At 41.7% G+C, this 16,328-nt stretch overlaps 1 protein-coding gene across 6 annotated transcripts in view; it reads left to right on the forward strand.

Moving 5' to 3' along the window:
* Nucleotides 1–16,328, forward strand: part of RRBP1 (ribosome binding protein 1) — a 52,529-nt gene that overhangs the window by 13,767 nt on the left and 22,434 nt on the right. For 2 of the 6 annotated variants that reach the window (XM_072140662.1, XM_072140668.1), the window contains exons 1-2: nucleotides 1,239–1,366; nucleotides 14,038–15,310. In XM_072140662.1, coding sequence (XP_071996763.1) covers nucleotides 14,059–15,310 — 1,252 coding nt within the window. In that variant the 5' untranslated portion in view covers nucleotides 1,239–1,366; nucleotides 14,038–14,058. Of the gene's footprint in view, nucleotides 1–1,238; nucleotides 1,367–1,477; nucleotides 1,717–14,037; nucleotides 15,311–16,328 lie in introns of those variants that run through there. The other 4 variants (XM_072140666.1, XM_072140667.1, XM_072140664.1 and 1 more) reach the window with 4 other exon arrangements.

The following is a 16,328-nucleotide window of genomic DNA, read 5'->3' on the forward strand; positions in this document are numbered from 1 at the left end:
TTCCTTCCAACCACCCGGGATGGCGGGACAGCAGCTGCAAACCGTGAGGATTGGGAGCTTTATTTTGTGGCCCTGCCTCCTGCATGTACATTTTGTCCACCCTGCTCATCCATACATAGTGGCCTCCTTCCCTCCTTTCCCTTTTGCTCTATGATTAAAAATAAAATAAAAAATACTTACCTCTCCCCATTCCCACGCAGCAGTCCTGCTTCCTTCTTTGCTGCCATGCAGGCATGATGACATCAACACATAGCATCTGCTGGCCTCTGCTGCACACAACAGTAGTAGGGGCTCAATGATGAGAACGACAGCTGATAGCACATCACTGTTTTCAAGCATCCGGAGGAAGCAGCCTCTCCTATAAGGGACTGCATGATGGATAAACAATACGATGGTCCAGCCAAATTCCAAATGTCGTTGATCTTTATTTCATTAAAATCTTTACATCCACAGTGCAATTCTTTTTCCCACCAGGTGGAATTGCACTGTGGATGTAAAGATTTTAATGAAATAAAGATCATCGACATTTGGAATTTGGCTGGACCATCGAATTGTTTATTTGTGACCTATACCTTCTCGAACAAGGTGGGTGCCGTGCCGGTTCCGTACAAGGAAGGGCTGGAGGTGTGCTGGATTATATGTTCATGTCTACTGCATGATGGAGCCTGAAGTCTGGGACTGTCTTTCCGAATCTGGGACGTAAGGGATATATAAGATTACTGCTTGGGTAAATCCCGAAGCCACTCTTCAACATGTGCACATAATATCCTAACAGTGTTAGACATGGGACTGAACCGCAGGACACACGCTTGACTGCAGAGTCCTTTCACGTGATCATTGGGGACCCCAGCAGTTGAACCCCCACCGATCAGATTGGACTTTGGACAGGGGTTAACAATTAAATGTAAAACCTAACTACTACTACAAACTACTAAACCATTTTAATGTTTTGTCTAATGACAGGAAAGCACATGGCAGGACATTCAAAAGTGAATTATGTTTGTAAATTTATTCTAAACACTTCTATAAGTCTCAGCAAGTCCTCATTATTTGTTAATTCAACAAATAATGAGGACTTCCTGCTTTCTTTTAGTTTGAAAGAAAATCTATGTTTTATCTACTTTATAAAATACTGTAGTGACTAATTACATTGTACAACTCTGAGGGATTGTGAAAAGTCACCGTATTGAACCTTTGTCCGTTGACTCGTGCAATAAAGTTTCATTGAGAACAAAAAAAAAGGGAGTGAAAAGAAAAGTGCCACGACTCCAGAGAGTCAGTAGAGAGGCTGAGCCGGCTCAGAGAGAGGGGAGACACTGCTCCAGGTAGCACATTGTCCAGGACACTCAGCTCCATAGCATAGCAGGTAAGTGACAGCAGCCAGCTTGTACGTGCACCCCCGGCACATGACAAGCAGCCCACACACCGCACGTGCAATTCTCTCCCAGCGATCAGTAAAATCGTTGATGGATGAGTTTGCATCGATCTTAATTGATTTCCTCTTGATCATTTAGCAGAAATCTCTTCCATTCTCCCAATATCCTATCCCGATCACCTCTGTCTACAGAACTGATTGCCAACAATCTAATACAATAATCGGCCGATGTGTTAGCACAGTGTGAAGTAGAACCACAAGTACCAGCCAACAGTATTGTAGCGATGTCAATGTAAAGTCCCAGCTGTCACGTATTTGGATGGGGACATAGGAAGAGCCGGGTATGAATGAAATAGAACCTATAAAAAGTTTGGGATCGGTAATATTGAGGCTTGATATGGATTTGGCATATGTAGCAGGGAGGGGGTGGTGTCTGCTCCCTCTACGTGTCAGTTTGGGGAGATCCCAAAAAATGCACTGATCTCGAGCTCTATTCAACTTTTTGAAAAGTTTTGGACGCTTCCCTCCTGTTGTGGATGTGATATTATCTTGGCCAGGATTAGGGGAGCAGATCCCTGTGCATTGGCAGGTAGGGGTCAGGGTTGCCCCACACATCTGCCGTGTCGTGATCCTGAAGGAGGCTACGTGTCCACATCTCTGCACGGAGGGACACGTCTGCTTAACCCATCTAGCGGTCTGGAAAGATCAGGCTGATCTGCATCCTATGGAGGGGCGGGGCGTCATTAGCACGGGGGCGGGGCCTCGGTTCTGTCTGCTCTTCGCTGCTGCACTGATTCACATCTGCTTTGATCTTTTTCATCGTATGGAGCAATTGCTGCTTTTCTGGGGGACTTTATGGCCTCAGTTTCAGGACACTGCCTAATTTATCATCGTGATCTAACCCTAATATATAGAAATCAGGATGGGATCACTGAACATTCAGAGATCTATTCTGAATTATTAATGATACAATGAATCTTTTTCAAGATTAAGCAAACATGGGCCTTCATTTTTAGTTTCCAATAATTTTTATAGATTTTTACAATGAATGACTGTATATATAACGTGACATTATTTTTGACATCCCACCAGATTTTACCCCATTGAGCTATTCTCAGGTCAGGTATGAAACTTCCTTTCTAGAATTCCCTCTTTTATGTGAAATTACCTTCAAAGTCATTTCAATGTGAGCAGAAAAAAGTCATATTTTGCCTATGATGAATTTTAGAAGTTGCAAGGTGTGTCCCCCTTCAGATGTCCCTATATTTGGTTCTATATCATGTAGAAACTTGGGTGGGGGTGTGCATCATGTGCCGGGTCTCCCCCGGCATAGAACTGAGCTTTAGCCTGCATCTGAACCTGCTTTAGCTATTCCTGCTCAATGTCCCGGCGCCACCCTTTACCATCCAACAGGTGGGGAGTCTCTTCAGATGTCCCTAAATTTGGTTCTTTAGTATGTAGAAACACAGGGATGGTGCATTATGTGCAAGTGTATGATCCAAACCCCCACCCCGACACCCGCCAAATCTATCAGGACCCCTTTGAAAGATAACCAGCAGCATGGGCGCATTGCCAGGCACATTGTACACCTGGCTCAGTTCTCTTCTAGGTCCTGCCGGGCGTAGAACTGCGCTTTAGCCTGTGCTCGGACCTGGAGTAGGTGCAATTCCTGCTTCTGTGCCGGGGACTGAGACCAAATCACAGCTTGCACGCCTGTTTCAGGCCTAGGAAGAAGGAAAGCTGTAGTTAGGGGCAGGTTTTATATACAACCAGGGGCGTAACTTAAGGGGGTGCAGAGGTTGCGGTCGCATCAGGGCCCAAGAGGTTTTGGGGGCCTTATGGTATCATATGAGAAGACTAGTACTATAAACCATACATTATAGTCGGGGGCCTGGCACAGACTTTGCACTGGGGCCCATCATCTTCTAGTTATGCCACTGTATACAACCGCAGTGAGCAGCGGCTCCAATAAAAATAAGGAAGAGTATAAAGACACAAAACACTCAGCTATGGACCATGAAAATCTTACCTTGTATTATTGCATTGCATCCAAGTGTTGTCTTGGTGTCGCAGTATTACATACTGCAGTTTTCTTGGACAGGATTGCATCAGACATGTGCATAGCACAAGAGACGGTCAGAACAATCGCACGATAAAGTAGTTTGTGGGCAAGAGACCTTACACTTAAAGTGACACTGTTACCAGATTTGTACGAATTAAATTAATATCCCCCTCAGGTATGGTAGGAAATGTCATTTCTAGCGCTCCCTCTTTATGTGGAATCTTCTCCAAAGTCTTGCCAAAATAAACTGAGAAGAGTCATATTTTGCCTGAGATGAGTCAAGTTGGAAATGTAAGCTGCAGATAAAAATCCAATAACCGTCTGGGCTCTGTAGCTGACAGACACTTAAGCCAGATGTGAGCTTTAATGTGACACCATGGGTGGGATTTATCATGGCGTGTGCACTATTTATTTTTTTATTTAGTTAAGCTTAAATAACTTTTTTTATTTTTTTTATTTATGAAGATCAAAACGATATGTTGAGGTGAACGGAGAGAGTGTGAGTGATAAAATGGATTTTTGAAAACTCATAGTACGTCAGAAGGGATTCTCTTTCAGCGGCACTTTGAAACTCCTCATTCCTGTCTCTGCAGGAATTCGCTTGCATTTCAGAATATCTTGGTTGAAGGTTACATTTAAAAAAAAAAAAAAAAAAAAAAGTTAAGTTAAAGGAAATCTACCATCACTGACACTTAATGGATAATTACCATTAGGATGAAAGACTGTATGCAAATGAGCCAGAGGGGCTCCAGGCTCCATTAACCTCTATGGAGCTTGGAGCCCCTCAGGCTCATTTTCATACGGCCCTTCATCCTGGTGGTAGATGCCCTTTAATTATGCTAATGTGAAGAAGGGCTCTGGGGGTTGTAAGATTACAGCATGTAGAGGGAGGTGGTGGTGGGGGGGTTTGCTGTTGCACGGTAACACCCCCAAGAGCCTTTCTGACTGTTTGCCATAATGTTAAAAGTTGATTTTAGAAGTAAAGAGGCCATGTATAATAAATATAGGACGATTACCACAGTCACGGTGCCTGGATCTATGAGTCAGTGCCCCTGGTTTATTATTGCTGGATTTTGATTGTAGATTTACATTAATTCACCATATGTAAGCAAGTTACTTGTTCTCAACATATTCTAATACATTTTCTATATGAATGGATGGAAGAAAAAGTCTTCATTCTAGACTCCTCTCTAATATTCAGTTGCAATATTCAATGGATTTAGGTGCCATTCAACCATACAGCTACCTATGGAGAGGGAAGAAGTGAGCAGCGTACACCCCCTCCTCCACCCAGTTTGTGGCTCACTGCTGCTCACACGTGCATGTGAATGGAGCCTTAAAGGGCACCTACCACCACAAATCTACCTATAAAGGTAGATCGGGTGGTAGGTGAATCAATGGGACGTGAGGATAGCCCTTTTAAGGGCTAATCCTCACGTCCCCGCACTGTTTTATAAACTTTTATTACTTATATATGTTAATTTACTTATGCGGCTACCGGGGCGTGGAGTAGCCGCATCTGAGGTTACACGAGGCGGCTACTCCACGCCCCGGTAGCCACATTACCCCTCCTACTCACCATGTTCGGCGCGCAGCTGCTCGTAGCTGCGCGCCCTCGTCCGCCGATCCTGCCGTCTGCGCATGCGCAGAACAGCAGGCCCGCGCCTGCGCAGCCCCGGCTTCAGAGCAGTGACCGCGCAGGCGCGGGCCTGCTGTTCTGCGCATGCGCAGACGGCAGGATCGGCGGACGAGGGCGCGCAGCTACGAGCAGCTGCGCGCCGAACATGGTGAGTAGGAGGGGTAATGTGGCTACCGGGGCGTGGAGTAGCCGCCTCGTGTAACCTCAGATGTGGCTACTCCACGCCCCGGTAGCCGCATAAGTAAATTAACATATATAAGTAATAAAAGTTTATAAAACAGTGCGGGGACGTGAGGATTAGCCCTTAAAAGGGCTATCCTCACGTCCCATTGATCCACCTACCACCCAATCTACCTTTATAGGTAGATTTGTGGTGGTAGGTTTCCTTTAAAGGGAACCTGTCAGCAGGGACCTCATTTTCACTAAAGACCAGTTGCAGAAGCCCATGACACCTGCAAGGCAAATCTGCCTTTCTGCCTTTTCTAAGCATTTGCATTACAATATAATTGTGTGTTATAACTTACCTTGCATCCTGACAAAATCCTGGGGTAGTCGCAGGGGCTGGACTTTGGTTTGGATGCATTTTAAAAAACATGTGGTTTGTCTGTGTTACTCACTCCTCAGAGCTTAGTCCCCACCTTTGTGCTCCTGCTCCTTCTCCGAGGTCACGGCCTGGTCAGCCTGTCATCAGTGGGGGAGGGACTAGCTGTACAGGAGCACAAAGATGGAGGCAGCCAGCAGCTCAGACAAGTCACATGTTGTTTTTTGAAATGCATCCAAACCAAAGCTCAGCCCCTGTGACTACCCCAGGATTTTATCAGGATGAAAGTGTAATTATAATTATATTGTAATGTAATTGCTTAGAAACGGCAGAGGCAATTTTGCACTGCAGCTTTAATGGGCTTCTGTAATCTGTCTTTAGGAAAGATGAGGTCCCTGGTGACGGGTTCCCTTTGATGGGAGTGCTACTTTGATGTCTATTGCCTCTTCCGTTTGTAAATGTAAAGATTTTCTTGGTAAATTTGCTTACAAACACCCAATAATAAGTGACATTTGTTTTCCAGTCATGAAATATAAAATTTAATGATCAATTTATTTCTTAAAGGGAAATCATGCAGAAGATTTTGTACATTAATTTTATTACAAGTCTTAATGGATCTGGGTTAATGTTGACCCTGTAACATCCAATACAAAAAAAAGAATTAAAAAAAATCTCCTAGAGGCGATTCCCATAAGGTGAATCGTGCTCAGCAACTGTGTTCCTGATGCCAGCATAGTGATTCAATGAAGACAGAGTAGTGCATCCCATCTTCATTGGGCCATACCTGGGAGGCAGTGAAAATAAGAAAATTTGGCAAAGAATTTCTATAGTTTCCTTATTTTTAATTTTATTTTTTTACTTCATTGTTTCTGTGTGAAAGTTGATTTGCTGCCAAGCATTGCGCTGGCATTTCTTTGCACTAGTCATTTACAACCGCCTAAGGATATCAGCAAAGGGTGTAGTGTACTACAAAATCCGTGACAGATCTGCATGTTTTACATGTAGGTTTTTTGTTTTTTTTCCACGTCATGAAATAACATTTTGCAGAAAATCCAGAGATTTATCATTCTGCGGATTTTAAAATCTGCAAATTGTCTTATGTAAGCAGAGTTTCAATGTTCACAACCATGAAACTGTTCCCTGGGCTATTTAGTTGGCATAGCCCAATTTTGTGGGGTGTACACCACGAGGACAAGCATCACATCCTGTAGTCAGTGCGTGCTTGTCCGCTTACAAATTGCCTTGGGCTACCTGCAAACCGGTTCATAGGGGGAGATTTATCAAAAGCCTCTTAGCCTCTTAGAGCAGAACTGTAATAGTTGCCTATGGAAACCAATCAGAGCTCAGCTTTCATTTCCCCACAGCTGTTTATAAAATTAAAGCTGAGCTCTGATTGGTTTCCATGGGCAACTGGAACAGTTTTACCTCAGAAACTTGATGATAAATCTCCCCTGTGGCATCAGTATTTTTCACAGCTCCATCGAATTCTATGGGATGGCACAGGCCGTAAATACAGGCAGGAACAGGACCTACTTCAAAATGTACTCATACTTGATGGAAATACAGCGTCCTCCCATTTCCACCCGGTCTAAAAAGTCCCCAAACTTTCACTGTTTAGGCACACGGCTGTCTGTATGAGGCCTCTGTATGAGGTGCACTTGTTAACCACCCATCCCTAGGTGATGCAGAAACTGATTTGTCCAACTTTTTTCATCTATTGTTGGCAGATCAGCTTCATTATGAGTCTGGATACTTTTTTAGTTTAAAGGAAATCTACCACCAGGATGAAGGATTGTAAACCAAGTGCACTGACATACTGGTGTGTGCCCCCTCTGGCAGAGACAAGCTTCTTATGCCCTTGTTTTTAAGAATAAAAAGCTTTTAAAATTATGCAAATGAGCCTTGGGGGCACCAGGCTCCATTAAAATCTATGGAACCTTTAAAATCCTTTTTTGTAAAAATCAGGGAATAAGAAGCTAAAAGAAGAGCAGATCCTGCCACAGGGGGCACACCACAAGTATGTCGGTGCACTTGGTTTACAATCCTTCACCCTGGTGGTAGATTTCCTTTACTACCGTGACAATTTGAAATGATTGGTACAAGTTGTGGTGGAGCCAGTCATGGGTATAGTGTGATGTTTCAGACAATGGTTAAATTAATGAAAGGACATGCTCTATTAACACGGCAAGAAAGGCCTTCATTTCTATACAGAATGGGAGGACTGTGTCTTTATGGACATGGTTAGAATAATTTGATTGGAATTTCTTTTTAGGTTTGCAGTCCTAGTGGTGGTGATGGGACTGTTACTGTACCACAATTGGTCTCTCCTGGTTACGTAGAGCTGTTTTCCCCCCTGAGAGCTTCACTTGGCTTGACAATAGGAAGCAATTTCTTTTGACTATATTTTGATATAATTATTTTGAGTAAGCTTTAATATCACACAAAAACAGAAACTTAGCATTAAACTAATTAAACCATTCACAGATCTGATGAATTTAACACATTTTTTTTTTATAGATCACTGAAAAATAATTCCAATGTAAAAGAAACTTTGTCTGAAATTTTGTATGATCAAAACCACTGACAATGTTAGGTATTGGCCTTGGAGACCTATGTAACCTTACTGTGAAAGAAATATATTTGTATTCAAGGATTGTAGCTGGACTCGGAGCACCGCGGAGCGCGTACCTCCCTGCGCCGGCTATAAAGTTTAAAAAGTGTTTTATACCGCGGTTTAAAACACTAACAAAAATAAATTTTTTTTTTGGAGTTTCAAAATTTTTAGCTGTTATGGGACCAAAGATTATCAATAAAGCTTCATTACAGACACATTACAGCTGATCATTGCAGTCTGGGACTATAGTAACACCCAGAGAGCTTCACCAGAGGTCACAGTGGACAGGGGGGTCCGTCTGTAACTAGAGGTCGGGTGTCCTTAACTAGGGGACTGCCTGTATAGCCCTGTGTAGGAGCTGTTCAATACATCTTGCACACCAGGGCACCAGAGTGCTTAAAAAACAGCTACAAGCCTGGAATATGAATGCAATTGTTTTATAGTCCAGCTACTTATAACACACAGTTATTACAGCTCTCCTAGGCTAATTCCAATGTTTACAATTTTGTGTGATAAAAAACTGCTGTTGGATTCCCTTTAAAGTATTAAAATGGAGCGAAAATCAGTTTTGCACATTGGTGTAAGACGCCTTTACACTTCTTTGCATAGATGTGATCATATTACATAGGAATGAATGATCCCTTGTCATGTAATAAAAGTTCCTGGAGATAATACAGTCCTGTAAACATGAGCCAGTAGGCGGAAGATAGTCAAGATATGAGTCGTAAGAAAGCTTTGAACCTCCTGAAATGAACTTTGGTCTCTGAGAAGGAAATTGGCAAGTTATAATGTACCTCCTCTTAGAGAAGACATTTACATTTCCAGTTTATATTTTTATAGGGCTTTTTTTTATACTTGAAATCAGTAATAACATTTTTTTTACTTGTAGCGTCTAAAATAAAAAACCTACCCAAAATATGGCTTCATGTACAGTATATGGGGTCATACTATTCCTTTTTTTTTTAAATTTTTTTTTTTAAAATCCTACCCTGAAACCGTGATGGCATCGAAACTCAAAAGATTGGTTTCATGCATGTCATCAAAACGCCTGTTAACTAATTTTGTTTTCCCACTATTTATCAGTCTGCACTGCGCCTACTGCTCTATGACATGCTGTAGATGGTACAATCTGCTCAGATCCTCCTGCTCTATAGTAATCTGCTTTCATCTACATCTATCTACTAGACTACCCAAAAAAAGACCAAACAACAGAGCTCTACTCTGTTCTATGTATAGGATAAGCAGATACGTGACCTGGGCATTAAACACAACACATGGTGATATAAAAATGGATAGGGATTTTAGCTTAAAGTTGTCATTGTGAATCACACATGGCCACACTGTATATATGACAGATCAATATTGGTTATTTAGTCAAATTAAAGAACACTGGTGTATTGGGAAATACAATTACCGTATATACTCGAGTATAAGCTGAGGCCCCTAATTTTACCACAAAAACCTGGTAAAACCTATATTTTACTCGAGTATAAGTCGAGTTTGGGTTTTCAGCACTTTTTTTTTTGTGCTGAAAAACTAGGCTTGTACTCGAGTGTATATATGGTAGTTACTATGACGGGATATTAGACCTTCTCAAGTTAACAATCGGGTGTGAATTCACCCACTATGTAAAACTGACCTATCGGGAGAGCTGATATTGGGTCCTAGAGGGGCTTGCATTGGATCCTTCCCCTCTGTGCACAGGAGCTTGCAAATGTTTCGAGTGTGTTTTGTGACTAATACAATCTAAAGCGGCGACGTCACTGGGGACTCTTTAATTACCGGCAGTGCACATGGCACCGCTGCTTCAGTCTTTAGAGACTGCGCTCCAGATCATAAAAGTAGAAATTAGTACTTTATTGCCATATAACTCACACATCGTTATTACTGGCCCCTGTAGAATAGTCACAGCTGACTTATGGGGGATCTAATGGCCGTGTTCATGCTACACTATACAGAATGTCATGTTCATTATATGCTGATGGCTGATCTAAAACTAACATTCGGTCTTCTACATATGGTGGCAATAGCTCACAATAGACTCTCCATGCACTGGCTGGTGGTGCCTTCCCTCTCCTGTATATACATGAACGCCTGGAACTAAACTTTCAACCTATTGCATAAACCAATGATAGAAAAAAAAATATGAAACTTTCTGATATACTGTATTATAAAGGGAAAAAAACCCTTCTTTCTGCATTTTATAAGGTTCTTTTTCTTATTCTTCCCCAGGGAACCTGTCACCAGCTTTTACAGGACTAAACTAGCAGTACCCTCAGTCAGGGTATGAAATATCCTTTCTAGTTTATTTACGGACCCCTCGTTTTCGCGATCAGGACTGAGACCCCCCACCCACTAGCATGTCGGGCCCCGTCCAGTGGATATGGCTTAACTTTGCTTCGTGGGCAAAGCCCTTTAACCTCTTAAAGGACATCTGCCACCAGGACACGCCCTTCTTTTACCTTTTTAAGCCATGATTTTAACAATTTTAAAATTCTGAAGGGCTCCGGGCTCCAAAGGTGTTAATGGAGCATAATTTTAAAAGCCTTTTTTTCTTAAAAAAAACAAGTGCATAAAAAGAAGAGCGTGTCCTGCTAGTATTTCAGTGAGCTTGGTTTACAATCCCTGATCCTTTTGGTAGATGTCCTCTAACCCCTTACCAACATTCGTATTACGTCACATGCTGGCTGCGGGTGTATGGGGACGGCTCACGTATATTATGTTATTATGTATCACGTGTATTTTATGAGAAATGTTGCTCATTTACCTATATAAAAACAAAAATCTCAATTCCTGTGAAAGTAAGCAGTGGTCCATAGTTGGCCATACTTTGCCTGAGAGGAGTTACTTTTAGAGGCTACATGTAGGTGGAGTGTTTCTACAGCCGCCTCTATTCTTCAGTTTTATGTTGCCTAGAAACAAGGTTTTGGTGTCATCTTTAAGATATAAAACATCTTTTAGAAAGCTTCAGGTGGCTTGTGATTCTGTAATCTACAGCACAAGCGGTTCAGGCAGTAAAATGTGGGAACTAAATCTTAGTGACTATATATAAAGCTATTTCAAAACCATATAAATTAATAAAAATTGGTATATAATATAACATTTTTCTGAAGAGCAGAAGTTATAACTTGGCTACTAGACAATGTTCCTCCATGATTGTGTTCTTATTCGACCACCCCAAAAGGTAGCACTAAATAGGGGAAACATTCAGACTATCTATAATCTCTGTAATGTGAGAAACTAAGACTTAAAGATCAAAATAATTGCAAAGGCTACTTTTCATATTATTTCATTCCAAGTCTACAAAATACATTTTTCTCCTATTACCATGAAAATCCAAATAATTGAGCGGCAGGTAGACTTCCATGTAAAAGAGCATGTGTCTGTTTTGGCTGGATGCTAACGTCGCCTGAGTGTTGGCAGACATGTCTTGCTGCAAGTGTCTGCCTCCAGACAAGGCACAGTGCAGCTAGTGTTACCATTTTCAAGAAAATTTCCTGGGTTTCCCGTATAGGTCAACACGGCACTGTCCTGGAAAAAAAAGGCTCAAAAATTCAGAGAGCATTTACTTCAAATACCGTATGTCTAGAACCAAGCTCCAAATCACTGGCACAGACCAATGTATAAAAGTTCCCTTGAGGCCTATAAATCAGCCTTTGTGGTTATATTTTGCAATGATGCACAAAGATTTCCTTTAAAAAAAAAAAAATATTCGACATCTTTTGTCCCAGCACATATGACCCCAAAATATGAATGCCTCATAATAAAGGAATATGGTAGGCATATATTTGATGGTTAGCAGAGTTATTGGTAAACTCCGATGTTATTTTGCTGCTTAACATTTTGTGATGATCACCCTATATACATCCACAGGGTTCATACACGTCTAGAACTAGAACATGGATTTTTTTTCCCATGCACTATGCAATTATTCTTTAGAAATGTATGGATTAAGGGCTTTAGAAAATGCTGTTGAGTTGCTGGTTTCGTAAAAGATCTGTGGCACAGACCCCAGTGTACATGTAGGTTAATGGACAATACTTAGATTTTGGTACATCTTCAACTCCCCAGATGTATTCACTCAAATCAAAAACAAAATCCGTATGGCACTCGCACTGTATAATACAATGCCCTCTTAATTTGGCGCGCACCACCTTCTGACCCCTGTTTGGTTTCACCTGTCCAGGTCTCCCTTGTCCTCTGGCTTTCTCTTTTCCGTTCTCCTTAGCTCCACCCACTATTTCTGGCCTCTGCGTCTTCTCCTTGGCTCATTCTGCTCCTCAAGGTCCAGTCGTTTGTTCTTGTCAGCTGCTCCCCGCTCCCTAGGCTCGGACTGGTGCGGTTCCATCTGAAATCCCTGCCACAGATTTGGCAATGCAATCCTGCAAGTGTGGTGACAGCACTCAGCCTCATGGGCCTTGTACAGTAATCAACTATTACTCTCCATCTGGAGGGTGCAGATAGTTGTTACATGGGAATGGAACTCTGGGACATTTGGGGCCCAGGCCTAAAGACGCACACACCTGGTCACTGTAGACTTTTGTGGTGGGCGGCAGTAAAGACTGTTTGTTTAAAAGGACACCTACACAACCAAATTTTTTTGTGGCTTTACCACTAAAACTTATATCTACTTCTTGTTATGCCTACGGAAATGTATCCATGCCAACCACATGCGTACATAAAATTGTTCAATCACTTGTAGCTACGACTGCACTAACATACTGCTAGATAAAACTAGTGCTATAGCTATTTTAAAGATCCACATTTTACATGTTTTCCTATGGAAATGAATTGGTAAATAGGGTATTTATGCTTTGCACGATTACACAGCAGTACCTTCCATTAGTGTCCTCATGCAAATGTTAGCCTAACACTAGAGATGTAGAAACATATCAGCATGACGCTATATACATGGTAACTATTTGATAGGTGACTTGGAGTTGGGAGGATGTACATTCTTTAATGTTAAAAAAAAAAATAAAACCTTCAATTGCTTTCCAGCAGATATTATTGACCCCAACCCGTCCAGTATGTTCTAACATTACTAGATTGTACTGTATCTACAATACAATGGGGGACATTTATCAGAAGTGTTTCAAAGCAAAACTGTTCCAGGTCGCCACGGCAACCAATCGGAGCTCAGCTTTTATTTTCCCGTAGGTATTTATAAAATTTAAAGCTGATCTCTGGATGCCATGGGCAACTAGAATTGTTTAACCTCAGACACTTCTTCTGATAAATCTCCCCCATGATGTACTTATGTGCGTATTGTAAAGTGATGGATGTTTTGAATCTTCTTATTTAAATGGCAAAAAAACTTGAATTTTATTTCTGCTTTCTCTGTTTGGGAGTCCAGTGGAGTCTGCGGTCATAACTGGACTCCTAAACAAAGGGGACTACAGATCAAGCAAACAATTAGTTTTGCTCTTCCTGCTCTAGAACATTATACCTGCCGCTTCCATGAGATCGGTTCCTTTCTATATTTTCCTGGAATTGCACTACTCGCTTCTGATCTCAATCCATAGAGATAGATATATATCTATTTTTTTTTTTTTATAGGATGCAACATGTGCAGAAAGCTTCCAGGGTAAATGCTAATAAAATACCAACCTACAAATGACCTTTTGTAGATAACTTTAATTTCCTGACATAGAGCGCTCTGGGCCTTGAAATGATTAAAAATTAGAATGCAGACCAAAAACATATATATTTATTTTTTATCTCCTATTGGTTTGTCCTGATGTACTTTTGTACTTTTTTACCTTTTTATTATAGTTTTACTTAACAGACTCCAATTCTATTTTAGGTATCCCTAAAAAAACCCAACATGGATATATATGATCCTCAGACGATAGGGGTGATTGTGTTTGGAGGCTTCATGGTTATATCAGCCATTGCAATTGTCCTAGTGTCCACTTTTTCTATGAAGGAAACTTCTTATGAAGAAGCTTTGGCCAAGCAACGTAAAGAGCAGGAGAAGACCCAACCCAAATTGCTTAAGAAAAAGAAAGATAAACTCCCTGAGAAGAAAGCAAAATCAAAGAAAAAGGATGACAGACCCAATGGAAAATTGCCTGAGTATGAACCTCCTGTGGAAACTAAAGAAGAGAAAAAAGTTGTTTTGGAACCACAAGTTGTGGTGGAAGTGGTTAAAGCTCCGGTAAAGGCCACACTGCCTGTTACACCAGTTGTGGCTCCTGCACCAGAAAAGGCTGTCAACCCCCCAAAAAAAGTTGCAGCTCCGGCACCAGAGAAGGCTGTAAACCCTGCAAAAAAGGCTCCAGCACCGGAAAAGGCTGTTAACCCTCCAAAAAAAGTTGCAGCTCCAGCACCGGAAAAGGCAGTTAACCCTCCCAAAAAAGTTGCGACTCCAGAACCAGATAAAGCTGTTAACACACCAAAAAAAGCTGCGGCTCCAGAAAAGGTTGCTAACCCTCAAAAAAAACCTGCGGCTCCAGTTCCGGAAAAGGTTGTCAACCCTCCAAAAAATGTTGTGGCTTCAACAAAGGTTGTCAACCCTCCCAAAAATGTTGTGGCTCCAGAAAAGGTTGTGAACCCTCCCAAAAATGTTGTGGCTCCAGAAAAGGTTGTGAACCCTCCCAAAAAAGTTGTGGCTGCAGCTCCAGAAAAGGCTCCCTCCAACCCTCCAAAGAAGGTTGTAGCTCCAGCTCCGGAAAAGGCTGTTGCTCCTGTAGCACCAGTTGTTGCTACAGCTCCGGAAAAGGCTGCGCCATCACCCAAGGACAAGAAGAAAAAGGAAAAAAAGGTTCAAAAAGTTGAACCATCTCAGGCTCAGGTTGTGACTGTTACAAAGGCTGTTTCAAAATCTCCTCCAGTTTTGGAGGTACCTGCCAAAGAAGTGCCAGTGGTTGCTGTTCCCCCAGTTGGAGCTAAACCTAGCCAAAAAGTTGTTTCTCCAGTTGCCAGAAAGTCAAGCTCGAAGCCAAACGCACAGGTCACAGCCAACAATACTCAGGCACAACCACCTAAAAAGTCAGAACCTGTAACAAGCCAAGAAAACCACAAACAAGAGCCAGCGCCAAAGAAGAAGAATGCACAAAAGAAGAAATCTGAGCCCGGTAAGTGGCTTTGTCTTCAACTTTTTGCTTGTTTTATGGAAGGGGTTGTAAAACTTTTTGTGTGTAGATAATTTTTGTATAGTTAGTCATTTGATTTTTACCTTTTAAGAAGGAGGCCAGTTGCCCATGAATGATTTTGATCAGAGTTGCGTCTGGTAAACACTATGGTTAGTGCATGTGTTTGTGTATATACAATTATGTATTTCCCTGTAACTCTTCTTCCATCGTTGATGAATTGCTGGTTTGTGTTCTATGTTTAGTTCCTGAACATCGAGTGGTTTTATAATCACTTTGCGAAAGAGGAATAACCCGAGGCTTTAATTACCGCACAGAAACTGTGTCTGGGACACACTAATATTATTGATATCTATGAAATTGAAGCCGTTGCTTTCTAGGACAGATAGCGTGCACTGATATTGCTAACATGACAACTAATGACTTAGTTGAACAATTAGTAGTGTGATGTTCTGCTGCTAATGCATCGACTACATGGATTGTAACATTACATTGTTAGTCAGCTACAAATATCAGTTGCATAAGACTGTGTAAGACTTCATTAATTTCTCGTTCTATGGATACGTTCAGCATATACACCAGGAAAGCTCCTGCTTATACACCGAATGTATCTGTTAACGTTAAAGGGAACCCGTCACCACTATTTTCATAAATACAGGTAGTGGCAGGTTCCTATAGAGCTCTAGTAACTATCTGACACCCTGCTTTTAGCTAAAAATTGTTCCCCTCAGATCCCCATAAAATCAGAGTTATAATCTTGCCTGGTATCTATGCAGTTTTGGAGCTAGTCCACGGGGGCGTGGCCTAATGTCATGTGACCAGGGTGACATCATCAAAGGTCCTTGAGCTACTTAATATGAAAACTATACCCCATGTACATATCTGACCACATAAAACCATCACAGCAGCCTCCATGGACTACCACTCCTCTCCATGCAGGCTGCTGTGATTTCATTTGATAAAATATGCTGTGATTTCATAGTGTACAGTTCCTAATGCTACA

This window comes from Engystomops pustulosus, chromosome 3, assembly GCF_040894005.1.
Source record: "Engystomops pustulosus chromosome 3, aEngPut4.maternal, whole genome shotgun sequence".
Classification (NCBI taxonomy): domain Eukaryota; kingdom Metazoa; phylum Chordata; class Amphibia; order Anura; family Leptodactylidae; genus Engystomops; species Engystomops pustulosus.